Source organism: Peromyscus leucopus, chromosome 5 (genome assembly GCF_004664715.2).
Source record: "Peromyscus leucopus breed LL Stock chromosome 5, UCI_PerLeu_2.1, whole genome shotgun sequence".
NCBI lineage: Eukaryota > Metazoa > Chordata > Mammalia > Rodentia > Cricetidae > Peromyscus > Peromyscus leucopus.
In genome coordinates this window covers 106,278,098-106,305,580 of record NC_051067.1, presented here as the reverse complement: position 1 = coordinate 106,305,580, position 27,483 = coordinate 106,278,098, and the positions used below count along the sequence as shown (strand labels likewise).

Sequence of the window (27,483 nt, the reverse complement as noted above, 5' to 3'; positions counted from 1 at the left end):
TCACGCTGGACAATAGGCTTCAATATATAAATATGAGGCATAAAAGTTTTTAGAACAAACACCTAAAGGTCCCATACTAACTACCAGAGTAGCCAACAACTGAAAATATCTCCACCCACTACATCTGTAAATTAAATATTATCTATAATTGGCATTCAAAACAATTCATCAATTTATCTATTTCTCTTCCAAAGTGATTTCTTAAAATGAGAAACAGGTCTAGGCATGTCCATTAGCACTTCAAGTGGTGAGGTGAGGCTACAGAAGAACTTTTTGTTGTTGTTGTTGTTGTCTGCTGAGTATTGATATATATGGAAATTTCCATAACCACTCCATACACACAGAAATGCACCAAGCAGCATTTTATCTTGGAAAAGCATCAATGCATGTCCTTTGAATGGCGTTCTGTAAGAGACAGAAGACATTTCCCCTTGACATGATGTCGGAGTTCAGCCTTAAATGAAGCACCAGGATACACAGAAAATGGAGGAACTGGTGCCTTCACTCAGAGATGGGAGCATCTTTCAGGGTATCTCTCAGCCCCACAGCCCACCAATTCCCTGGGTCAGAAAATTCAGAATAAAGAGAGCATCTGTCTTGAAGGTCTGGGACCACAAACTGGATAAGAGGACATGGGAGGGGCTACAGTGGAATGACAGCAAACCTTGCTGACTGGAGAAGGCAGGAGAAGCCATGGCTGTGCCATGCTAGGAGAAAGGAGGAAGTTCTGCTGTGCCAGGCTGCAGGTGCTCAAGACTGTTGGGGACTGGAAAGATGGAGACAAAACCAATGCTCAGCTGGCACTTGTCCTTTGAATATATTTGGCTCCCATAATCTCATAGGGAGTGACACTATTAAGAGGTGTGGCTTTGCTGGAGTAGATTTGGCTTTGCTGGAGGAACGTTCTCATTGTGTGGGAAGGCTTTGATACCACCCAGTGAATCAGTCAACTTCCAGCTCCTTTTTGCCTAGATGTCGCCAGCACCACATCTATCTGTATCCACTACACTCTCTGTCATGATGATAGGACTGAACCTCTGAAACTGTAAACAAGTAACAATTAAATGTTTTACTTTATGAGTTGTCATGGTCATGGTGTCTCTTCACAGCAATAAAAATCCTAACTAAGACAGAACTTCAGGTTGTCTAAACTGATGCCATACCACGCCCTCCAGAAAGTCAGGCTCGGCTAGGTTGGAGCTGCTCCTGATCCTGTATTCTTTGATGTAACCTGCCAAGGTTCTTTGTGATTCTGAAGCTCCTTTTTTGAGAACTGTATGAAAGGGTCTGAAAGCCTAGCTAATCCCAGGGACTAGAAACAGAATGTCCCCATTAAACATTTGTTAAGTAGATAAAGGACTATGAACTTGATCTGTGTAGGAGCTGGCATGAGAGTAAGGCAGTATGGAGATGGAGTTGATAAGGAATAGGTACTTCAGAGGTGCCAGGTTTGCAGTATGTTTCAATGAAACAGCTGTGATTGAACAGGGAAGGTGATGTGTAGACTCAAAGTTATGACTGCAATGGATGAGGGACCCTGAAGGTGAATTCAGGAAACTGTAAGTTCTGGAAGGAGGGAGCAGTTTTCAGGGTGGTGGCCATGCACATGCGGTTCTCTTCAATCCATGTCACCTTTCTCAGAGCTGCATCCCATTCTCCACCTGTGACATCCTGAGCATGCATCTACTAGAAAAGCCCTCCTGATATTTCCAGTTACAGCTTTCTGCAGCCTCCTCTCCACCCCAATACCTGCCCTGGGCTTGTTACTGAAAGGACTGTGAACACAGTGACTCAAGATTAAAGGGAGAATTTCTGGCATTCTAGAAGGACCTTGGGAGCCTTGCTGTGCTTCCCACAGACACTAAAGGCAAAGCAGGAATGGTGGACGTGGCTTGGCCCTATCTGCTACCCACTGTCTCTTGTAACCTCTGCCTTGTCAGTTCAGATCAATGACCTTGCCCTGTCCCAGCAAACTCTCCACCTATTCTGCTTTGAATCCAAATTCCTGTCTGAGCAAGGTCCCTATATTCTGTCTCCTGTCAATGACACAAAGTGCACTCCATTGTAGCACAGTCAGACCTAGGAGTCCATCATGCCACTGGACTAACTTCCTAACTGGTTAAATGCTGTGTCTTATGGACTCTTGCTTCTCCTTCTTCTCATTCAGGGAAGACTTTTAAGGGGACATATGGAACCTTAGATTAAACAGATAGGTTCTGCAGAGTCAGAGGCTGAGACTACAGAGAGGGAGTAACTCATAGACATGTCAGAAGAAATTGTAGGAAATGTGTGTCCTCACATTCCCTCACCAGGGCCTGTGAAATGACTCAGCAGGTAAAGGTGCCTGCCTCTGAGCTGGTGGCCAGAGTTCAACCCCAGAGCCCATATTGCAGAAGGAGAGAACTGACTCCAAATGCCCAGACCAAAGCCCACAGAGTAGCCTTCTCCCAAGCAAAGCATCACTATACAGGAGGAGGTCACACATACTGAGAAGCCAGCCCACTAGTAGGGGATCTGAGTTGTGCTGCACCTGCAGGTCAGGAGATAGAGGAGCAGATGCATCTTTTCCTTCAGTGCTTTTGTAGCTGTAGCTGCTCCTGGACTTTTAGATAATAATGATATAATACATTCATGCTGCCAGATATCTCTGAGTGTGTCAGCCCTAGGACAGAAGAGAGGCCTGGCATTCTTTAAAAGTACAGAGGTATTAGGCATACAGAAGTTCCTGGTACCCCACATGCATCCCTGGGTTCCCTTCATTATGCACAGTCATGCAAGAGCAGGTTGGATTCCAGAGAAAAAGGCATGTGTGCTCTGGGCCTATCAGCAACTCTCAGGCCCTTATCAGAAGTTGAGCCAAAAGGGCTAGGGTGTGTGTGTGTGTGTGTGTGTGTGTGTGTGTGTGTGTGTGTGTGCAGCACTTACACTCTCCTAGTATAAACCTTGTTGATCTTCTTGAGGACCTCTGCAATTTAATAGTGAAATGTTTGTTGACCAATGAACCTCACCCGTGAACCCTGCTGTGGGTCACCAGGCTCTGGGAGATCACCAGGCTTCTCCATGTATGAAGATCTGCCTGACTCACTCATGGCTACTGTGTAAATTATTCTGTGTTTGGATTTCTGGGCTTGGGGTCAGTGACAAGTGTAAGAAGGATGGCGTGTATCCTTTTCTCTTCTGTCTCATCCTGGCCTGTGTCATCCATGGGCACATCAGAATGGCAGAGGCTTACAAACAATGCTAAGGATTACTTAGAAGGGATGCATTGGGTGCATATTTTGTGACATAACTATAAACCCAGAACCTGAGAAGCTGAGATAGCAGGCCACCTGGACTCTATACAATAAATATTATGTCTCAAAAATCAAAATGAAAATAAAAAGCAGAAAGAAAAGAAATATGTTCACCTAATATGATTTTCTCCAATGACTCCTGGTCTGGAACATGGCTTTTTAGCTTCCAGCCAGAAGGACATTTTACTCATTTAACAGGGTTTTGTGGAGAGATTTTCTTTGAACATAAAGCACTGTGGGTGTAGGCAGGCTCTAAGCAGAACCATTTCTGTAGGTTTTGTCTGTTGCAATAACTGTCAGGCATCACAGGCAGGTGTCCTCAGTGAGACACATGGACAAAGATGCTGTCTGGTAAGCCATTGTGTGTAGGCAGCAAGTCACAGGGGACAGGGTGAGCACTTGACTCAGAAAACTGTTGACAAGTCACTCTTGGGTGGCTGTGGGTGGCCGATGTCCTGTCCTCATCCACAAAGATGGCACCAAAGATGCTGATGCCTGAGGGTCAGATGGGGAGGGTGACACAGAGGATTCACTAGGCTGATTTGAGGCTTTTTACTTTTCTTGTTGCAACTCATCAGGTTTCCCTAATTCTGCAGTGTGAGAACGTGGTGCTGTGGGAGGGGAGGTGCCGGGAGGTGGGAGCTGGTAGGGATGACACACAGCAGAAGGAGGGTCTCACTGGACACCTCCCTGCACTCTCAGGCAGGGAGGATCAGGACTGCTTAAGACTGCACAGCATCCAGTCAGGACATTTTCTGAGGTGAAGAAGAGTTAACAACCCCATGGTGTCCAGACCCTTATCTTCACCAATGTCCACACTTAGAGCAGGTAGGTTGTCTAGGTCAGTGGGAGACTTTGTGTTGTCTCCTCATTTCCTGATCCCACCACAGCAGCCGCCATTTTGTGTGCAGGTCACAGCTGTGCTTCTCTCAGCAGTTGTCACGTCAGTGCTGGCACAGACAATGGTGTGTGAGTGTGTGTAAGTGTGTGAGTGTGTGTGTGAGTGTGTGTGTCTGTGTGTGAGTGTGTGTGAGTGTGTGAGTGTGTGTGAGTGTGAGTGTGTGTGTGAGTGTGTGACTGTGAGTGTGTGTGAGTGTGTGTGTCTGTGTGTGAGTGTGTGTGTGAGTGTGTGTGTGTGAGTGTGTGACTGTGAGTGTGTGTGTGAGTGTGTGTGTCTGTGTGTGTGAGAGTGAGTGTGTATGAGTGTGTGTGTCTGTGTGTATGAGTATGTGTGTGAGTGTGTGTGTCTGTGTGTGTGAGAGAGTGTGTGTGTGAGTGTGTGTGTGTCTGTGTGTGAGTGTGTGAGTGTGTGTGAGTGTGAGTGTGTGTGTGAGTGTGTGTGTCTGTGTGTGTGAGAGTGAGTGTGTATGAGTGTGTGTGTCTGTGTGTGTGAGAGTGAGTGTGTATGAGTGTGTATGAGTGTGTGTGAGTGTGAGTGTGTGTGTGTGTCTGTGTGTGAGTATGTGAGTGTGTGTGAGTGTGAGTGTGTGTGAGTGTGTGTCTGTGTGTGTGCCTGTGTGAGTGTATGTGTGAGTGTGTGAGTGAGTGTGTGTGTGAGTGTGTGGGGGGTGTGTGAGTGTGTGTGAGTGTGTGTATGTGAGTGTGTGTGAGAGTGTGTGTATGTGAGTGTGAGTGTGAGAGTGTGTGTGTGTGTGTGAGTATGTGTGTGTGTGTGTGTGTGGGTGGGTGGGTGGGTGGGTGTGGGTGTTGGAATTGGTTAAAGTATTTACCCATCTCCCGTGTAGAGCCTCTAGACACCATCAGGTTCATGTTCACATCCTCTGGATATCTGTGAATATATTTGTGAATATGATTGTGAGTTGTCCTGGAAGTAGGATGGGAGCATCAGAAGGTCCAGAAATGACCAGAACTGCATCCTAACCCTGTCTCCCTGAGTACCTGTCCATGTAAGAAAAGTTATTTCTAACTCTCACAGATCCCCATAAACTCTTTGGTTCCTTGTGACACAATCATTCTCCTTTAGTAATCTCTTGGATTACTAAATTATTCTGACTTTATTGTCACAACAACATTTCAAACTGTACTAAAGGGTCACAGCATTAGAGAGTTTGAGAACCACTGCACTAGGGCCTGAAGGTGTTAATGACCTGCTGCACACACAGGAAGAGGAGCCAGAATTTCAGTGTCTTTCAGAGAAACCAGCATGACCTGACAGGAAGGGGATCTGCAGATCCTAAGATCACCATAAGGACATGGGACCCTAAGGGTGTACTCACTACTCTATGAGTCCTGACAACACAGAGCAGTCTTGAGGATGAAGATCACACTTAGAGCTCCTGCCCTTGCACTATGGTGACTCCATGTTCAAGGACAGGGATCCCGGCATTCCAGAAGACATTCAGATGCCATGCTGTGTCTATCTCAGAGGCCAGGGAAGCAGCAGAACCTGCAGAGGTGGCTTTGCCCTGCCTGCTGACTCTTGGCTCCCTTTGGTTTCTGCCTTATCAGTTCTCCTGCAATAAGAACTTTGTCCAAATCAAATAATTTCCACACCTACACCTGAAAGGTACAAATTCCTGCCTGGGCAAGGCCTACCTGTTCTGTTTCCTGTTGTTATTAGAGTGTTGTCTTGTAGCAGCACAGACTTGGGCCTAGGATTCAACATGCCACTTGATAGACTCCCTGCCTGGCTGTATGCTGTGGCCTGTGGGCTCCTGCTTCTCCTCCTCCATGTGCATGGTGAGTCTGTGTAAGTGAGCAGGAGGAACTCAGAGCTGCTCAGTTCTGCAGTCAGAGGCTGAGCTTATGGTAGGGAAGCACCAGGGAGGGAGGAGCTGGTGGAGATGACAGATGAAAGTGTGGGTTTGTGCATCACTTAATGCCTCCACCAAAGACCACATGATAGACCCTATGGTACATGCATGGTCAGAGCTGTGTAAGGATACCATGTACTAAGGAGCCAATGGGAACAGAAGAGTATTGGGAACATGTCCCACCTCTGTGTGTGGTTGTGGCTAGAGCTCCTTCTGACCTTGGATAATGACAATATTTCCTTCATAATCCCAAGTAGTTCTGAGCCTGTCATTTTGTTGACTATGGAAGTGCCCTGTCAATTTTTAAGAGGGCCAATGGACAAGGTTTAAAGCTCTAGGTAATCCAGATGACCTCATCTCCACATCTCACAACTTAACCTTGAGGACTGGGCTAATTTTCCCCATGTACCACAGTGACAATGAGGTAGCAATTCCTAATTGTCACAACTGATGGCATCTCTCCACTTACAGGACAGGACTCATCCAGCCCCATCAGGAACACACACACAGGACAGGTGAGAGGAAGCCTTGTCCATGTGAAAGACAGTGAAGTTGGTGTCTATACCTTCCTGGGAATTCCCTTTGCCAAGCCACCTGTAGGACAACTGCGATTTGCTCCTCCTGAGCCCCCTGAGCCATGGAGTGGTGTGAGAGATGGAACCTCCCATCCAGCCATGTAAGTTCTGGGGCCCAGGGGACTTCCGGCCTGAGCTCTAGGCCACACTGCAGTGCCTCCTCCATCTCAGCTCTATAGCAGCTTCAGTCTGTGCTGAGGGCATCATTGTTTCCAATGAATGAGCTAAGGATTAGAGAAGAACAACTGTGCCAGGCTCTTAGGTCAGAGCTTGACACCTACAGGGATTTAACTGCAGGTACTGCAGTGAGGAGAGAGAGAAAGGCCATTCTTCACAGTCACTGTGAGCATCCATTGTCCATGTGCCATTGACTAAGGAACAAGTACACATGCTTTCATCTGGAGACTATGTGGAAGAGGACGGTACCTTGAGATTCTGGAAGTGAGATGGAGAATGTCTCACTCTCCAATGGTATTGTTCATTCTCCCCTGTAGTTCCTATGTGGGTACAGAATCCCAATACCCAAGTATCTTAGTTTGTTTTCTGTTGCTGTGATAAAGTACCCTGACAAAAGCAATGTGGTGAAGAAAGATTTTACTATGGGTTACAATTCCACGCTATAATCAACCATAGACGGGGAACAACAGAGGCAGAAATTCAAGGGAGATGCTCACATCACATCTCCAGTTAGGAAGAGAGCCTAAAGGAAACATATTGTTTAATGTTGGGTCATAGGTGCTACAGTAGGATGAGAAACACATTAAGATGCCAAGCCTTCATTCTTTGAAGGAACAGAGGGGTACAGTGTTTTTGGATAAGACTGAAACTCAGTTACCTCATTCCAGTTATTTTATTCAAGCATACAAAATGTTAATTGGGATTGGGAAAGGTTCTAACTACCAAAGTCATTTTCCTCTTGCTGCTCGTGAGAGCGGACAACCCACAGACATCTCAGTCCCGTTTGATTATAGCAAGCTGTAATCAAAAGTAAGAATGCCAGGTCTGCCAGGATTGTCTTAGGACCAAGGCCAGTGTAGCTCCAAGTTCTCAAGTAGCACCAAGCACAGACTCTCAAGAGAAACATTTCTTTAAGGGTTAAACAGTCCCCAAACAATTTCTGAGCCTCTACTGATTAACTCAAACATAGCAATGGCTTTGCTGAAACAGTTCTCTCAAATTCAGACACAAAGGCTTTACTGTGTATTTCACTTAAAGCTGTACATAAAGGTTTTACTTACATATCACTACAGACATAAGCATTCCTGCTAATGCCTCACTTACTCTCTCTATCCTTATACAATTCAGAAGCCACTTCCTAGGGAATGGTACCTCCTATAATAGACAACTGTTCCTATCTCAATGAACATAATCAAGATAATTTGCCACAGGCATGCTAAGAGACCAACAGGATCTAGGCCAGTGGTACTCAACCTGGGAGTGCTCTCCAACAGAGTTTGAATATGAGATATCCTGTATATCATATATTTATATTACTATTCATAACAGTAGCAAAATTAAAGTCATGAAGTAGCAACAAAATAGTTCATTGGAGGCCTCCACAACATGAGGAACTGTGTTAAAGTGTCAAAGAATTTGTAAAGTTGTGATCCACTGATCTAGACAATTCCTCGTTAAGATTATTTTTCCAGTAGATTCTACATTGTGTCAAGTCAAAAGTCAAAACTAATGGCCACACCAGGATTTAAATAGCATAGAAGTGATGAATGATAGTACAGGAAGGCAATCAATTTCATAGAGATGGCCAGCAGTCTTCATCAACTAGCCCTCAGGATATTACATTCTGACCAGAGGTCTCCCTGAAAGTCCTGCTCTATTAATGTTTCCACACAGCTGGTGGACTCTACCTTGGTGGGAAGGGACTTTAGAGAGGAATCTTATGTTATCAGGGCATCATGGAAAGCAGTAGCTGAAGGTGGCTGAGAGAATGTGCAAACTAAGACTTAGGTCTGATTATTACATATCCTGAACTAACTGTCTTCCATTTTCACCAGCTGTCTGCAGACTGATATAATGAATAATGAGATTAAAAAGAAGATGAATCTGAACATTCCTCCCACTTCTATGTCTGAGGACTGCCTGTATCTCAACATCTATACACCAGCTCATGCCCATGAAGGATCTAACTTACCTGTGAGTGTCTTGGACTGTGCTTAACTTGGGAAGAGGATGTTTCTTTCTCAGGAAGCTTGGAAGGGACAAAGTAATTCTGAACACTGTAGTTTAGACCCTGATTAATAGTCTTAACTTATTGGGTTCAAGAATGTCACCCCAGCCATGGTGAGCTGCTTAAATCTGGGTGTGTGACACAGAGCACTGGGAATCTAAAGGTAAGAGGCTCTAGGTCTTTGATTAAACCAGGAATTCTTCTACCAACTTGAACCTGGCAGACCCACTCTATAAAGTGCTCAAGGGCTGCATATTGACATCACCACAATTTCTAGCTTCAGGTTTTGCCAATGGGATCCAATGACTCTTCTAAATAGCAATCAAGAAAGACACTCTTCAAGACACTCCTATTTGCTTTACTTTGATGGGTCTAAAAGTGATGATCACACTTGTGATCTAGATCCACTTATTAATGCTGATATTTTCTGTTTGGGGAAGTGGGAATGGAAATGTGCTTATAGGCCTAGAGTAATCATCTGTGGAGCATGTCCTGAAATCCTGAGGAGATCTGTGTGTAAGTCGACCTACACAAATGTGAAATTGTTTATAATTTAATAGGCAGCTGGGCTGGGTGTGGTGCTTCTGAGATCTGTGTTGATTTCTCCAGGTGATGGTATGGATCCATGGTGGTGCACTTGTTATGGGAATGGCTTCCATGCATGATGTATCTAAACTGGCAGCTACTGAAGAAATAATAATTGTTGTTATCCAGTATCGTTTGGGTATCCTTGGCTTCTTCAGGTAATTTTGTGACTGGGCTGGACAATGGGGTCTCAGTAGAACATGGACAGATCTGTAATTCCTGTTCCTGCTACTTCTCAGCACTGGAGACCAGCATGCCAGAGGCAACTGGGGCTACCTGGACCAAGTGGCTGCCCTACACTGGGTCCAGCAGAACATCGCCCACTTTGGAGGCAACCCTGGCCGGGTCACTATTTTTGGTGGGTCAGCAGGGGGAACAAGTGTATCTTCACATGTTGTGTCCCCATTGTCCAAAGGACTCTTCCATGGAGCCATCATGCAGAGTGGAGTGGCCCTGCTGCCTGACCTTATCTCTGACACATCTGAGGTGGTCTACACAGTGAGTGCACTCTACACTACTATCCATTACTTTGCTGCTTCTGTCCTTGCCTGTAGTACTCTGGTATTCTGTTAATTGGGGAACAAGGATCATGGGAAATCGCTTCATTCCATTAATTTCTAAAAGGCATAAAATTTAGAATCCATCCCTCTCTGGTTTATGCATGCTGAGTGTGATATACAACAGAAAAGCTATGCACAGTGGCTGCCATCATTGGCAAAAACACATGTGCACGGTTTCCAAGTTTACTTTTATTGCTGTGATAAAGACCATGGTCAATAGCTATGTGCTAAAGAAAAAGGTTTATTTCAGCTTACAGTTTATAGTCCAAGTTGAATGGAAGTCAGAGTAGTCCCTCACGAAGGTACCTGGAGACAAGAACTCAAGCAGATGCCAGGGAGAAAAACTGCTTACTGCCTTGTTACTCATGACTTCCTCAGTTTGCTTTCTTATACAGCCCAGGACACCTGCCCATGAGTGGCACTGCCCATAGTGATATGGGCCCTCCTGTATCAGTCACTTTTACGGAAAAAGCCTGGACTCACCTATGGACCAATCTGATAGAGAAAATTTTGCAGTTGAAATTCCTTTTTCCAGTTGTTTCTGGCTTGTGTCAACTTGAATAGATAGATATATAGATAATAGATAGATAGATAGATAGATAGATAGATAGATAGATAGATAGATAAATAAATGAATAAATCTGACCGGGACACATGGATTGAGGGAAATAGTCAGCTGGTATTAATACTTGCTATGCAAGTATGAGGTCCTAAGTTCAAACCCCCAGAGCCCACCTAAGGCTAGAGGTGGTAATATGTGTCAGAAAACTCAGGGCTTCTGTGGACAGATGAGAAGTAGAGACAGTAGACTCCCTGGAAGGTCATAGTTAAGTCAGTGTAGACAAATGCAAACAAGGGGTAAGGTGACAAGTAATACCTGATGGTGTTCTCTGTCCTTCACAGGCAAAACATGACACACCATACCCATTGTCACACATGACCACCATGCACAAAAATAAACAAAACAACAAAACAATATGCAGGTAGAACAGTCCCTTTCCCAGCTGTCACCTCTAGGCAACTGAAATGTGAAAAATTCCATTTAAGTCCTTCATATACAACAAACAGTAGGATGTGGTATTCAGGGAAATGACATCTACTGGAATCAAGAAAACTCTGCTCCATTCTGAGAGAAATGAGACAACTGTCACCTGTGCTCTTTACAGATGGTGGTCAACCTGTCTGGATGTGAGCCCAAGGACTCAGAGGCCCTGGTTCACTGCCTACGAGACAAGAGTGAAGCAGAAATTCTGGCTATCAACCAGGTTGGGAGAATTGTGTAGCTTGGAGGACCTGGTCACCAGGATGTGGGATTGCTAGTACTTACTACTCAAACCAGTTAACTTGGCTCTATGGTTAGATGTCAGTTTGTATTGTGTGCAAAAAGAACAAGATAGACTAATTGTGATGTCCCATTTCTTCTGCAGTGAGCATAGCACCCAGAGATGAGATAGAAAGTAGGGAAATACTGGTAGATATTCAGTGGGCATCAGAATATTTATGTGGTTGATCTTCAACACTGACCCTTAATGTCCCATAGGTCTTTGTTATGATCCCTGGTGTGGTGGATGGGATGTTCCTACCTAGGCACCCTCGGGAGCTGTTGGCCTCTGTGGATTTTCAGCCTGTCCCTAGCATCATTGGTGTTGACAGTGATGAGTGTGGCTGGGGAATGCCCTTGGTAAGACCTAGTTGTAAGCCTCTGGGAACGTAAACTCAAATGTTGGGTGTGGGACCTCATAGAATACTTGATCTAGATCCAACCCATCCTATACTTAAGACTCTTCTCTACCTCCTAGATGAAGGGCCTTGATCCTGTCATAAAGAACATAACCAGAGATACCCTGCCAGCTATTCTGAAGAGCACAGCAGCACAGATGGTGAGCAATGTTGAATCCTGTCCTAACAGAGAGGGTTCCCATATATTCTTCACAGATGGCAGGCTCAGAAATAAGTGATATTGTATGTGTGTATTTCTGTGTGGGCTCACACAAAGGTCATACCTTTCCCTCTATACCTTGTCTTATCCCTGGCCACGTTCCTTACAAGGAGGTTGCTGCCTACCTATTCTAGGGCCCACCCTTCATCATTCTCCCTGATTCTTCATGGTGTAGATGCTGCCTCCTGAATGTACTGAACTGCTAATGGAAGAATACATGGGGGACATTCAGGACCCCCAGACCCTCCAAGCACAGTTCAGAGAGTTGATGGAGGACTTCATGTTTGTGATCCCTGCACTCCAAGTAGCACATTTTCACTGTGAGTACATCTTTAACAAGACCAAGGGCAGGGGAAGCTCAGAACTGTTGGTCCCGGATGAGCTCTGTAGTGTCAGGCCTGACCCATGTCTTCACCAGGTCTCTGATACCAGGCACCTGAAGTCAATTAATTCCTTTTGTCTATTGGAAAAGAGTGTCATCTTATCCAGATCCAGAGGAGGAAACATGTTAGTTACACTTGGTGTCTTATCACAACTACTCATCTGGGAATGCCAGGGTCACTCTTTAACAAAAGGTTTCCCATAGCCAATTCTCCAGCCAGAGCTCACCACTAATCTGTGGTTCAAGATAACCTTACAGGAAGGTTTCTTATAACCAAAGGTTGGGCCGGCAAAAAGCTCCACGTGAGAAATTATTATGTCAACATGTGTCTCACTCCCAGGTTCCCATGCTCCTGTCTACTTTTATGAGTTCCAGCATCAGCCCAGCTTCATCAAGCATGTCAGGCCATCCTACGTGAGGGCTGACCATGGTGATCACCTAGCCTTTGTCTTTGGCTCCTACTTCTGGGGCAAGAAAGGTGAGTCTTCCTTGTTTTCCTTGAGCTGAATGGAGCCCCAGATGAGTTCTTGAGGGATTTCTCAGTTATCAGCTGAGGAAACTGAGGCTGTGGGAGAGAACAGGGGCAAGTCTTCAACATTCCTAAACTGAAAAAAAGACAAAAAACAAACAAACAAACAAACAAAACCTCTACCAGGGTTAGAATAGGAACCTTCCTAGTCTACCTTGTGCAAGAAGCAATGAGAGCACACTGTGGTAGGAGTGATCCTGAGAGAATTCAAGTAGAGGCTTGGATGGATCCTAGATTCTGAGCACTGAGGGAAGAGTTTAAACCAGGCCTAGTATTCAGATTCGGGCTATGGTTGCCATAGTAGAGCATAAGTTGGCACCTGCATGAGGTAGCAAGACTTGGACCTTTGTCTCCTGTCTACAGTTGACCTCACTCCGGAGGAGAAGCTGCTGAATAGGAGGATAATGAAGTACTGGGCCAACTTTGCAAGACATGGGTGAGAATATTCTCCCTCAAACTGCTTTTATCTGGTTCTCCATCCAGGGCTCCCATGTGGGTGTGCCTCATTAGCATATGTAGGTCCTTAATTCTACCATAGTCTTCTCCAGCCCGGGGTACACATAGGCAGACACCTTCTAGCTTTAGTTACTGATCATCCCACAGAAACCTAGTGGGTGATTCATTGTATTGTAGTACTTTTCCTTATATTTTCCCTCTGAGAGGGAGAGACAAACCTATACAGCTTACCTTATTTCACATGGACCAGACAATAATGGGTGACACTTGTATTCTCTATCAGTAGCCAGTTTTTCTTTACCCTCTGACCCTTAGCCTACTCATCCACTGCTCTGACCCAAATTAAGGGACAAAGTCTTGGATGAGAGTGACCTTATCCTTCCCTATTGGTGGCCTATCCACAGGAACCCAAACAGTGTGGGTCTACCGTACTGGCCTGAGTTGGCCCATGATGAGCAGTACCTGCAGCTGGACATTCAGCCTGCTGTGGGCCGAGCCCTGAAGACCAGAAAGCTGCAGTTCTGGACCGAGACTCTGCCCCAGAAGATCCAGGAGATAAAGGGGACTCAGGTCAAGCATGCAGAGCTTTAGTGTCCTGTGGCAGGAAAGGTGTCTGGAATGAAGATGGGGTCATCCTGGGGTTACAGAGTCCATTGATTTATCTATATTTGTTTCAACACTAACATAAACATTTCTAACCTCAGCATTTGCACTTTCAGTCAAGTATGACAAATCCTCTGTGTGTTTCTCCTTATCCTTCTGGATACATTTTATTAGACTCAATAAATACTCTTGTAACCATATAGATGTGTGAGCCTGAAAGTTCCCCCATCGTATTTAACACTTCACTGTGATTAGGCTTCTTCCTTCCTTTCTTCCTTCCATTCTTTCTTCCTTTACTCCTTCCTTGCTTCCTCCCTCCCATCATCCTTTCCCCATCCTCTCTCTTTCTCTTTTTTTCCAAGCCTCAGACATTCTTGAAATGAGGCAGAAGCTTCAGGCACTGTTAACTGTGGGAAATTCCATGTCCTTTCTCAACAAGTTCATGTTTTTTTCATATTTGTCCATTGCCAATAGAAAACCTGATTTCCCTAAGCCCCATTTCCTTCATAAGTCACAATGTTGTTCCCAATAGATAATAAACCACCAACTGGACTCTTAGTGTCTATGTCCTCAGATGTTTGGAGGCTGAGACAGGAGGATTACATAAGCCCAGGGCAAGATAACAAGATCCACATCTCAGAAACAAAGCAAAAAACATAACCTCAGTAAGTTACAAACAGTAACAAATTATAATTTTGTAGATTAAATAATTTCAGGGTCCAACTAGCCACAGATTTGCTGTGTGATAAGAAACAGGTCTCTGGCTGGAGATCACAAGGATTACATCTTCTGCTGTCTCCTGGTAGAATGTGTAAACAATGGCATCCCAAGGACAACATTAGGTCCTTGCTGACCTGAAATGGGGGCAAGGAGATTTTCCTGTTAGTGAGACTGACCATGCAGGTTTTTTTCATTCTATATATAGAGCATTTATTGATGTTCCTATTGCTAGCTTGCCTCTGCTTTTCAGTTCTCTACATACACACTAAACTTCCAACAGGGAGTCACAATGTGTTTTTGACTTTTAATAACTATCTTATTTTTAGTGGCTTGAATGTGGATTGTTTTTATGGGGCTAGGGATTGATCTTAATTAAGGCTTTGCATTTTAGGCAAGTGCTCTACCTGTGAACTATACCCTCTGACTACTGTGGATTGTTTAAATGCAATTAAATTAATGTATTTTAGGTGTATGGTTTAATAAGTCTGAGAAAATTTCAAAGCATGAAACTGCCACCACATCAGTTATAGAACAGACCTCACTCCCCCACCAAAGGCTTTCCTTGGGCCCCTTTGCTATCATTCACTACTTTTGATCCTGCTTCAAAGCAATAAGACATTACTTTATCTTGCTATATTGTGGCTTGTCTCTAGTGCAACACAAGTAGAATATTCTGTGACTAGCTAAGTCACTTTACATAATGTTTTTGTTTTGTGTTATTGTGGAATGCCATCCAAGTATGCGCACAACATTTCTATCCATTTAATCTAATCACCACTATTTCACTTGTTTATTTACTCTTTTTGGGGGGCAAGGTATCAATGTAGCCAGTTAGCCCTGAACTCATGACCTCACTGCCTTTGCTTCCTGAGAGGTTGCATTATAGGAATGGGCCTTCCATCCTAGGTTTGGTTTTTAATAAAGCTGTATGGATATTCTCACACATGATTTCATGTGATCACATGTATTCAGATTTTGGATTTATAATTTAGAACAAATGTGCTAAGTCATGACACATGTAGTAAACATTTAAAGAAGTTGTCAGGCTTTAGGTATATGCCCAGGAGTGGCAGAGCTGGATCTCAAGGGAGATCAATTCCCATCTTCCCCAGAAATTGCCACTCTGATTTCCATAGCGGTTGTACAAGTTTACACTCCCACCAGCAATAGAGGAGGGTTCCTCTTTTCTCACATCCTTGCCAGCATGAGCTGTCACTTCTTGATCTTAGTCATTCTGACATGTGTAAGGTGAAATGTATTGATTTGCATTTCCCTAATGGTTAAGGATTTTAAATATTTCTTTAGGTGTTTCTCAGTCATTAGAGTTTCCTCTATTAAGAATTCTGTTTAAATCTGTACCTGATTTTTAATCAAGATATTTGTTTCTTGATATCTAGTTTCTTGAGTTCTTTATGTATTTTGGATATTAACCCTCTACCAGATACATAGTTGGCAAAATTTGATCCCTTTCTGTTGGCTGCCTCTTTGTCTGACTGACAGTGTCCTTTGCTGTGCAGAAGCTTCTTAGTTTCATGAGGTCCTATTTACTTGTTGATCTTAGTGCCTGAGCTAAAGGTGTTCTGTTCAGAAAATCCTTTCCTCTGCCAATTCATTCAAGGTCATTCCCCACTTTCCTTTCTATCATGTTCAGTGTATCTCCTTTTAGGTTGAGGTCTCTAATGCGTTGGGAGTTGAGTTTACTTCTGGAAGTCAGTATGGATCTGTCTGCATTCTTCTACATGCAGCCCTCCAGTTTGACCAGCACCATTTATTGAACATGCTGTCTTCTTCCCAGTGTGTACTTCTGGCCTCTTTGTCAGAAAAAAGGTGTCCATAGGTGTGTGGACTTACGTCTTGGTCTTCGATTTGGTTTCATTGATCAATGTGTCTTGTTTTCATGCCAATACCATGCTGTTTTTATAAAAGTTTTGTAGAACTACTTGAAATCTGGAAGGGTGATAACTCTAGCATTTCTTTTATTATTCAAGATTGTCTTAGCTATCCTGGGTGTTTTGTGCTTCCATATGAAGCTAGAAATTGGGAAGTATCATGTTGGAATTTTGGATGGAGTTGCATTGATCTGTACAGTCCTATTTGGAGGATGGTCATTTTTACTATGTCAATTTTGCTGATCCACGATCATGGAAGATCTTCCCATCTTCTGATATGGTTTTCAATTTTTTTCTTCAATGACTTGAAGTTTTTATCATAAAAATCTTTCACTTGCTTAGAGATTCCTCAAGTGATTTTATATTATTTGAGGCGATTGTGAAAGATATTTCCCTGATTTCTCAGTCCATTTGTCTTTTGTATATAGGAGGGCAACTGATTTTTGTGAGTTAATTTTGTATCCAGTACTTTGATAAAAATGTTTATCAGCTGTAGGAATTTCCTAGTGGAATTTTTAGGTCACTTATGCATACTGTCATATCATCTGCACATAAAGATACTTTGACTTCTTCCTTTCCAATTTGTATCCCTTTGACCTCTTTCAGTTGTCTTATTGCTCTAGCTTAGAATTCCAATACTATATTGAATAGATATGGAGAGAGTGAACAACCTTGTCCTATTTCTGATTTTAGTGGAATTGCTTTTAATTTCTCTCTATTTAAGTTGGCTATGGATTTGCTGTAAATTGCCTTTATTATGTTGATGTATGTATCTAATCTCTTCAAGACTTTTAACATGAAGGAGTATTGGATTTTATTAAAGGCCTTTTCTGCATCTAATGAGATGATCATGCATTTTTTTCTTTCAGTTCATTTATATGGTGGACTATATTTATCAATTCACCTATGTTGAACCATCCCTGCATCTCTGGGATGGAGCCTACTTAATCATGGTGGATGATATTTTCGATGGATCTTGGATTCAGTTTGTAAATATTTTATTGAGTATTTTTGCATCTATGTTTTTAAGAAAGAAAAAATTGCGGTTTGGGTATCAGAGTAATTGCAGCTTTTAAAAATGAATTTCACAATGTTCCTTTTGTTTCTATTTTGTGAAATAATTTGGTGAGTATTGATATTAACTATTCTTTGAAAGTCTGGTAGTATTCTACACTAAAACCATCTATCCCTGGGCTGCTTTTGATTGGGAGGCTTTCAACGACTACTTTTATTTCACTAGGGGTTATAGGTCTATATAAATTGCTTATCTGATCTTGATATAACTTTTGTAAGTGGCATGCATGGAGAAAATTATCCATTTCTTTCAGAATTTCTAGTTTGATGAAGTGCATGTTTTTAAAGTATGTTTTTATGATTCTCTGTATTTCTTTGATGTTTGTTGTTATATCCCTCTTTTTATTTCTAATTTTGTTAATATGGGTCTTCTATATCCCCTTTTCGGTCTTTTGGATAAAAGTTTTGATAAATCTTATTGATTGTCTCAAGAATAAATTCTTTGTTTCATTGACTCTTTGTATTGTTTTTCTATATTATTGATTTTATCCCTATATTGTTAGATTACTTCTTTCCATCTACTCCTTTTGATGTCACTACTTTTTGTTTTAGAGCTTTAAGATGTTCTGCTGAGTTACTAGTGTAAGATGCTCCAGTTTTTGTATGTAGGTACTTAGTGCCATGAAGTTGTCTTGTCCCATAAGTTCAGAATTTCTTTCCGAATTCTGTCTTGACCCTTTTTTCATTCATTCGAGAGTTGTTTGGTTTCTTTTTGTTTCTGTTGTTGTTAATATCCAGCTTTAACCCATGGTGGTCATATAGGATTCAGGGCTTTATTTCTTTTTTTTTTTCTATTTGTTGAGACTTGCTTTGTGTCCAAGTATGTGGTCAATTAAGAAAGTCATGAGGTGCTGAGAAGAAGGTATATTCTTTGTGTTTAGGGGAAATGTTCTGTAAGTATCTGTTAGGTCTATTTGGTTTATAACATCATTTAGCGTCCACATTTCTCTGTTTAGTTTTGTCTGTATGGTCTGTCCATTTTCCAGAATGGGTTTTGAAGTCTCCCACTATCAGTGTGTGAGGGTCAATATGCGATTTCAGCTATATTAGTGTTTCTTTTTCGACCTTGTATGTCCTGGTATTTGTGGCATAGATGCTAAGAATTGAAATGTTCTCCTGGTGAATTTTCCCTTTGATGAGTGTGAAGTTTCCTTCCCTATTTCTTCTGATTCATTTTTTAAAAATTTATTTTACAATTTAATTTAATTTTACATATCAGCCACGGATTTCCCGTCCTCCCTCCTCCAAACATTTCTTCCCACCCTCCCCTCAGCCAACCCCCCATTCCCATCTCCTCCAGGGCAAGAACTCCCCTGGGGATTCAGCTCAGCCTGGTAGATTCAATCCATGCAGGTCCAGTCCCCTCCTCCCTTTGCCCAGGCTGAGCAAAGTGTCCCTGTATAGGCCCCAGGTTCCAAACAGCCAGCTCATGCACTAAGGACAGGTCCTGGTCCCATTGCCTGGGGGCCTCCCAAACCGTTCAAGCTAATCACCTGTCTCACTTATCCAGAGGGCCTGATCCAATTGGGAGCTCCTTAGCTATTGGTTCATAGTTCATGTGTTTCCACTAGTTTGGCTATTTGTTCCTGTGCTTTTTTCCAATCATGGTCTCAACAATTCTCACTCATACAATCCCTCCTCTTTCTTGCTGATTGGACTCCCAGAGCTCCACCTGGAGCCTGGCCATGGATCTCTGCATCTGCTTCCATTAGTCATTAGATGAGAGTTCTAGCATGACAGTTTGGGTGTTTGGCCATCCCATCACCATAGTAGATCACTTAGGGCTTTCTCTCAACCATTGCCAGTAGTCTATTGTGGAGGTATCTTTGTGGATTTCTGGGGACCTCTCTAGCACTTTGCTTTTTCCTATTCCCATGGGGTCTTCATTTATCATGGTCTGCTTTTTCTTGTTTTCCCTCTCAGTTCTTGATCCAGCTGGGATCTCCCACTCCCCTAAGCTCTCTTTCCCTTGACCCTCACCCTTCATTACCCCACCATGTCCAGTTTGCTCATGTATATTTCATCCATTTATCTGTCATTGGGTGATCCCTGTGTCTTTCTTAGGGTCCTGTTTTCCAGGTAGCTCCCCAGAATTGTGAGTAGCAGTCTAGTCATCCTTTGTTTTACATCTAGTATCCTCCTATGAGTGAGTACATACCATGTTTGTCTTTCTGAGTCTGGGTTACCTCACTCAGGATGATTTTTTCTAGATCCTTCCATTTGCCTGCAAACCTCATAATGTCATTGTTTTTCTCTGCTGAGTAGTACTCCGTTGTATATATGTACCACATTTTCTTTATCCATCTTCAGTTGAAGGGCATCTAGGTTGTTTCCAGGTTTTGGCTATTACAAACAATGCTGATATGAACATAGCTGAGCATGTGTCCTTGTGGTATGATTGAGCATTCCTTGGGAAAATGCCCAAGAGTGGTATAGCTGGGACTTAGGGGAGATTGATTCTCAATTTTCTAAGAAAGTGCCAGATTGACTTCCAAAGTGGCTGTACAGGCTTGCATTCCCACCAACAGTAGAGGAGAGTTCTCCTTGCTCCACATCCTCTCCAGCATAAAGTGTCTTCAGTGTTTTGATCTTAGCCATTCTGACAGGTGTATGGTGATATCTCAGAGCCATTTTGATTTGCATTTCCATGGTGATTAGGGATGTTGAGCAATTCCTTAAATGTCTTTCAGCCATTTGACCTTCCTCTGTTGAGAATTCTCTGTTTAGCTCTATAGCCCATTTCTTAATTGGAGTGTTGGGCATTTTGATGTTTAATTTCTTGAGTTCTTTATATATTCTGGATATCAGCCCTCTGTCAGACGTGGGGTTAGTGAAGATCTTTTCCCATTCTGTAGGCTGTTGCTTTGTCTTGTTGACTGTGTCCTTTGCTCTACAAAAGTTTCTCAGTTTCAAGAGGTCCCATTGATTGATTGTTTCTCTCAGTGTCTGTGCTACTTATATTATATTTAGGAAGTGATCTCCTGTGCCAATGTGTTCAAGACTACTTCCTACTTTTTCTACTATCAGGTTCAGAGTAACTGGATTAATTTTGAGGTCTTTGATCCACTTTGACTTAAGTTTTGTGCATGGTGACAGATATGGATCTATTTGCAGCCTTCTACATGTTGACATCCAGTTATGCCAGCACCATTTGTTGAAGATGCTTTCTTTTTTCCATTGTACAGTTTTGGCTTCTTTGTCAAAAATTATATGTTCATAGGTGTGTGGAATTGAACTTTGTTTTGTCGGTTATTAAAATGGCCACACCAGCTTGCTTCTTAGATCTATTTGCTTGGAAAATCTTTTTTCCAACATTTTACCTGGAGGTGATATCTAGCCTTGATGTTAGGGTGTATTTTTTTGGATGCAGCACAAGAATGGATCCTGTTTTCCCATTCATTCTGTTCATCTGTGTCCTTTTGTTGGGGAATTGAAACTACTGATTTTGAGAGACAGCAGATCAATGATTGTTGATTCCTGTTATTTTGTTGATGTTGATGTTGCTGTTGCTATTGGTGGTGTTGGTATTGGTGGCAGTGGTAGTGCTGTTGGTGGTAATACTGTGTGTGTGTGTGTGTGTGTGTGTGTGTGTGTGTGTGTGTGTGTGTTCTTTTGACTTTCCTGCTCTATTTGGTGCCTGGATTACTTAATCCCTGTAATTTCTTGAATGTACTTATCCTCTTTAGGTTGGAGTTTTCCTTCTAACACCATCCTTATGGCTACCTTTGTAGATAGATGTTGTTTAAATTTGGTTTTATCATGGCATGTCTCATTTTCTCCATCTATGGTGATAGAAAGTTTTTCTCGGTATAATAATATGGGTTGGCCTCTGTGGTCTGAGACTCTCTACAGCACATTTGCCTAGGCCCTTCTGGGTTTTAGAGTCTCCATTGAGAAGTCAAGTGTATTTCTAATAGGTCTACCTTGATATATTACTTGGTCTTTTGCCTGTTTGGCTTTTAGTATTCTTTCTTTGATCTGTACATTCAGTGTTTTTATTACTGTGTGCTGAGGGGAACTTCTTTTCTGATGCAGTCTATTTGGTGGTTTGTATGCCTCTTGGACTTTGATAGACATCATCTTCTTTAGGTTATGGAAATTTCCTTCTATGGTTTTGTTGAATATATTCTCTGTGCCTTTGTCCTGAGTATCTTCTCCTTTTTCTAATCCAATTATTCTTAGATTTGGTCTTTCCAGAGTCCCAAATTTCTACAAGTTTTGTTGCTAGGCTCTGGTGGAGACATCTTATCCTGCCTGTTATTGATTCTGTGTTTACACTGGCATCTAGGCATCTGGGTTTGGGGAAATTATAATTCTTAGTGTTGTTATCTTGTCTTTTCTCTGTTGGGTGGACATTTTGTTTCTTGGCTTCTGTTGCCTTCTCTGATTCATAGGAGAGTGTGTTAGCTGTGTGTTGCCACAGGAAATTCTTTTGGGACTCAATAGGTTTGGCCACTTGGAGTTTGAGGTAAAATGTTCTTGTGAGCATTGGGAGCTGAAACTTAGGAATTAAGATAGTGGGGGGACATCTGAGTGGGTTCAAAGGAGTGAGGAAAGCAGTATTTTTTAGTTAGTCATCCAGGAATGGGGGCAGTGAGGGATGAGGCCACAGCAGATCTACTGCAGTGCTGAGGATTACACTGTGGGATTGGACTTGGAGGAATGGAGGGAGGGGTGAAGATTTGCAATAACCTTACTTACTTCCCTGGTCTAAGTTGCCTGTGGGTTCCCAGAGAGTGCCTGCTGTATTTGGGTCCAAAAACAAAGCAATATGTGGGACATTAAGAAGGGAAGATTTGTGGGACCCCCTGGAGATGGGTCCAGGAGGAGGAAGGGAACTGCATCAGATGTTCTACTGCACACCCGGGGATGAGGCTGAGGCGATTGGATTTGGAGGAGAAGAGGGAGAGGTAAAGATCTGCAGTTAGACTACCTGCTTCTATTTCTAGAACTTTTAGATTCTCTCTCTCTCTGTGTCTCTCTGTCTCTGTCTCTCTCTCGTATGAATATGTACATACAACTGTCCAATATACACAGATTTGAGACTCTTTTTCATTGTACATATTTACTATGGTCTCCATCATCATCCACAAAAGGCTTCTGAATGATGCCTCACTGGGTGACAGAGCATATGGGGACCTTCCCCCAAGTCATGCTACACAGCTTTTAATCTCAGGATTAAGGGAACACACCAGGTTGTCCAGGTAACATAAATATTGCTTCTGTAATTTTAAACTTGAGGGAATCTTACATAGCCCAGTCATTCCTTAGGTTGGAGAGAGAGAGAGAGAGAGAGAGAGAGAGAGAGAGAGAGAGAGAGAGAGAGAGAGCGAACACATCTTTTCCTAGTAGGGGCTAAAAACACAAAAATTTTGTCTGGAACAGAGAGAGAATTAGATGGAGACACTAAATCTAGAATTCTTTACTGATTTGAAGAGGCAGTGTAGCCATTGCTGTACCATGCCAGTGGGAACACTGCAAACCACTAAATAGAAATGTCTACTGATTGGACTGTGTGTGCACTAGACTTGGGGGCTAGACAGAAGGAGCCAAGATTAGCCAGTCCGCAGGTGTCCCTAAAGTCTGAGGTTGCTTACTACCTCATCCAGGAATTCATAGTGAGCTGCTTCAGAACCTTTACCCTGTACTCTTTCTGTATTCAGGCAGGGTCCTCTAGGATTCTGAAACTCCTGTTCATGGGCCAGTATCTCAGTTTTATCATGGGCTCTGAGAGCCCAGAGAGTCCCAGGGTTGAAAAAACAGGGCCTGAAAATGTTTGTCAGGTGGATATACATGTCTCTAAATGTCTCCAAATTTGATCTCAGTGGGAGCTTGCCACTAGTGTGGGTACAGAATGGGAGAGGGATGAATAGGAGATGGGCACTTAAGGTAACTACACAAAAATTCATAGAAAAAATATGATGAAAATGATATCATAGAACAAATGGACTTAACAGATACGTATATAAAATTTTATGCAAACACTACAGAATACACATTTTTTTTCGACAGATCCTAGGAGTTTCTACAATATAGGTCATATATTAGGATAAAAAGCACAGTTTGACAAATATAGAAAATTGAAATAATTTGTACTATTTTATTGCAATGGAATAAAATTTCCTACCCAGAGCAAAAAAAAGTATAGAATACACACACAGTCTCATGGAGATTGAACAATAAACATTTTAATGATGAATGTGTCATTGAAGAAATAAAAAAGGAAAGTTAAATTATAAGAAGGAAATGAAACTGAAAAGGAAACAAATGAAAACCAAAAGACAACAGTCAAAATCCCGAGGGAGATATAACAGGCCATGGGGTGGCATCTGCAGGTCTAAGTCCGTAGGTATAAGTTTCAAATGTCCATGCCTTCTTCATCTGTGGATTCTCCATCTGTGTTTCTCGGTGTGTGGGATCCTCTGCACACACCTGCTTAGAGATCCAGGAATCTCCAGTGTAGCCTTCTGCTTCCTGTTCCCCACTCCTTCACCCATGCTGGATCTGTGACAAGGGAGTTACCATGATCTGGGGTGAGGTTTGGGGTGAGGGTTACTGATATTCAAAATGACTTCAGAGTCCATGCTGTGCCTTGTGTGTGTGGGAGCAATAAAAAAGCAAAATGATAGGCGACTTTATCAGCCTGATAAGCACAGGCTCTCCTCACCTCTGTCTGGTCACTGCAGGTCTCCTGTGACATTATCTTCCATGGACCCATAGAGCTCCCACCTACACCTTTTGGGTACAAATTCCGACCTGGACGAGGTTCACAACTGCTTCCTGTTGGGAAACACAGTGCATCCCACAGCAGCACAAACTCAGGCTAAGGAGCTAGCTGAGCCGTTCTCAATCTGACCACTTTGTGGTGGGGAAGGTCATATGATCCTTGCACATGGGTCCCGTATCTCATACCCCACACATCAGATATGTACATTACAACTCATGTCAGGAGAAAAATTACATTTATAAAGTAGCACTACAATAAATTTTGTTTTTTAAATCCAACCAAAACTCCCTCCTCCCCTCTTCCCTGTTCCTCCCCACCTACTCTACCCTCCACTCCATGCATTCCTCCTCCTTTTCTCTTCAAACACCAGCTGGCATCCCATGGATTTCAGTCAGCCCTGGTATATCATACTGCAGTGAGACCGGGAAGCCCCTCCTCCCCCATGCTTAGATAAAGCATTCCTGCAGGAGGAATGGGTCTTAAAAGCAGGCAACAGAGTCAGACACCCCCTGCTCTCACTGCTAGGAGTCCCACAGGAAGACCAAGTCACACAACGGTAACATATATGTAGAGAGCCTAGGTCAGTCCCATGAAAGCTCTCTGCTTGTCAGCAACACAATAATTTTATGGTTGGGGGTCACCACAACTGCCTTAAAGGGTCACAGCATTAGGAAGGGTGAGAACCACTGAGCTAACTGATCATGCCATTGATTAAATTCCTGACTTTCTGAAGGATGTAGCTTGTGGACTTCTGCTTCTCCTCCTGTGTGTTCAGTGTGAGACTCTGAAAGGGGAAGATGGGAACAGGGTCAGAACTGCAAACCTTTGCAGAGTCAGAGACTGGGAGGGCAAGAGGCAATGGGTCAGGGAGGGAGGAGCTTATGGTGATGACAGACAGCAGTGAGGGATAATACCTCAACTAAAACCCACAGGTGGTCCTGCAGCACACACAGGTCAGTGATGCCCAAGGACACTCAGCATCCAGGAGTAGAACAGTGTGAGGGACTCTGATGAATTTTGGGCCTGGAGGTCAGATAGACAAGGCAGATGGTCAGGAACAGAGGGACAGATGGGACATTTCCCTTCTCTATGTGTGGCTGTGGTTAGACTATGGTTGTTGGTGCTGAGAACCCTTGGATAACCATGAAATTATTAACACCTTTAAGACATCATTAGGATCTTATGACTTATCACATTGGTCAGAGAATTACCCGGGTGCCCTAAAAAGGATTCTGAAAAGTTTCCTGTCCCAAAACAGAACTAGAGCTCTAGAGCCTCACAGCACAGTGCTGAAAGGAGGGGCCCAGAGTCCCATCAATGTGTCTGACCTTGGGCAAAGATGCAACTTGGCTTCTAAGGCAAAGAGTATGTGGTCTGGTCCTGTAGCAAAGTCTTCAGGCCCTTTCAGAAGCTGAGCCAAGAGAGGACCAGGGCAGAGTGTGTGAGCAAACCTTGATGCCTCTTCTTCCTAGATATTCTACTGTGAACTCACAAAATCCTGCCACATCCCCTGCTTAGTCAGAGACACACTAAGGAAGCCATAATTCCCTCAGCCTGAGACCCTTACCTGTAGATTCCTGGGTTCTAATAGTCACTTGGCATTATAGTCAACAAGATCTAGTGCAATCATTCCATGATTGCTCTTCTGTACAGTTTTGGTTCAGGTACCTGGACTCTGAACCACAGACAACTGTAAGAAGACACAGAGTTGTATCACATCCTCTTCTATCACACCCAGATCTGGCTCATCCACAGGGACATCAAGGTGACAGTGTCCTACACATGCTCCCTAGGATTACCTTAAAAGATAGGTGTGAGCAGGGTGTAGTGGAACAAGTCTGATAATCCAGGACTCCTGTTGAGGAAGAAGAAATAGGAGACTCTCCAACTGAAGTCTGGCAATCCGCAAGAATCTGTTCATACAACAAAACCCTAAGGATGTTCATGCAATGAAGGGTTGCTGGGGCAACAGGCTCAGGAAGTCCATCCCTTCCTCAGCATCTCTGGGTGGGTGATGGATACTGGGGAGGAAAGAGACATTTCCTTTAGTGATGTTGCTACCAGCAAACCGCACATACTCCTATAAATAAACCCTCATCCATTTAGTTACTATAATAACTGACTGAATGATCAACAACTGTTTAAAAGACAATAAAGTACAAGAGTGACCAGTTGACAGCAAAAAGGAGAAGATAAACAGTAAGAGTAGTAGAGGAATGAAAAGGAACTAAAACCTCATTAACATGTTTGAAAATGTCATAATGAAACCCATTATTATGTATCATTAGTATATACTAATAAGAAACTTAGAGAAAAAAAGAATTCCAACACAATAATGTCTTTGCAGATTACTACATCAGACAACATTACTTTTCTAGAGAGATATTTTTAAAAGGGAGTATTATAAGATCTTCCATTGTGCTGCAGGCCTAAGCATACTCAGCTTTATTCCTCTGTAAGGTGTTTCTTGCATGTTCTACCCTGACCACCATGGAGTAGACAGGATACAGCGCAGCCCGGCTGAGGTGCTGGGAGAGGGAAGAGCAATTCCTCTGAGTACAGGAGAATGGCTGCCTGATGCTTCCACTGCAGTCTGAAGGCATTAGTGAGCTCCTTTTGCAAACACCCCCGCGTGTGCTCATGGGGCTCACAGGACACTTTAGAATTTCAATAGCCATGTTATTTTTGAAGAGCTTCATTATAAAATGATCCATTGATGATCAAATCCATCCCTATATATGAATACCTTTGTCGTTTTGAGCAAATGTATGAGACATTGTAACCATGTCCAATTGAAGTGTGAGGATGTTTCTGTCACTCAAAACAGTTCCTTCCCACCCCTATACACTGGCTATTGTCCTGAACCCTGTTTCCCGGCAAACACCTAGCTGCTTTCTGTTCTGGGGTAAAAAAAGGACCACAATTTAGAAATTTCAAATCTCTGTGTATGCTATCACAGAAATGGAATTATTTGCCTGTGCCAAAAGTGTGCTTGACATTGTCACGTATAAGAGGGATAAAGCCAACAAGTCCCTTCAAGGAAGATGATGAATATAATTATTTTCATTGGAAAATTTCAGCTTTTTGATCTCTTTATGTCTCTGGTCTCTCTGCTCCCTTTACAACCACACGTACTACTTTCTGATGGATCCAGTTTGGGAAAACTCCACAGAATTTTAAAATACATCAGAG

At 42.9% G+C, this 27,483-nt stretch overlaps 1 protein-coding gene across 1 annotated transcript; it reads left to right on the top strand.

The window, feature by feature from the left end:
- The first annotated feature begins 5,857 nt into the window (after positions 1-5,857).
- Positions 5,858-14,079, top strand: LOC114689133 (liver carboxylesterase-like). The gene is made up of 12 exons (XM_028863537.2): positions 5,858-5,993; positions 6,539-6,743; positions 8,655-8,793; positions 9,437-9,570; positions 9,652-9,910; positions 11,139-11,237; positions 11,513-11,653; positions 11,772-11,852; positions 12,087-12,231; positions 12,634-12,771; positions 13,186-13,258; positions 13,683-14,079. The coding sequence occupies exons 1-12, from the start codon at positions 5,918-5,920 to the stop codon at positions 13,867-13,869; spliced, it is 1,677 nt and encodes a 558-aa protein (XP_028719370.2). The 5' UTR covers positions 5,858-5,917; the 3' UTR covers positions 13,870-14,079.
- Positions 14,080-27,483: the final 13,404 nt, after the last annotated feature.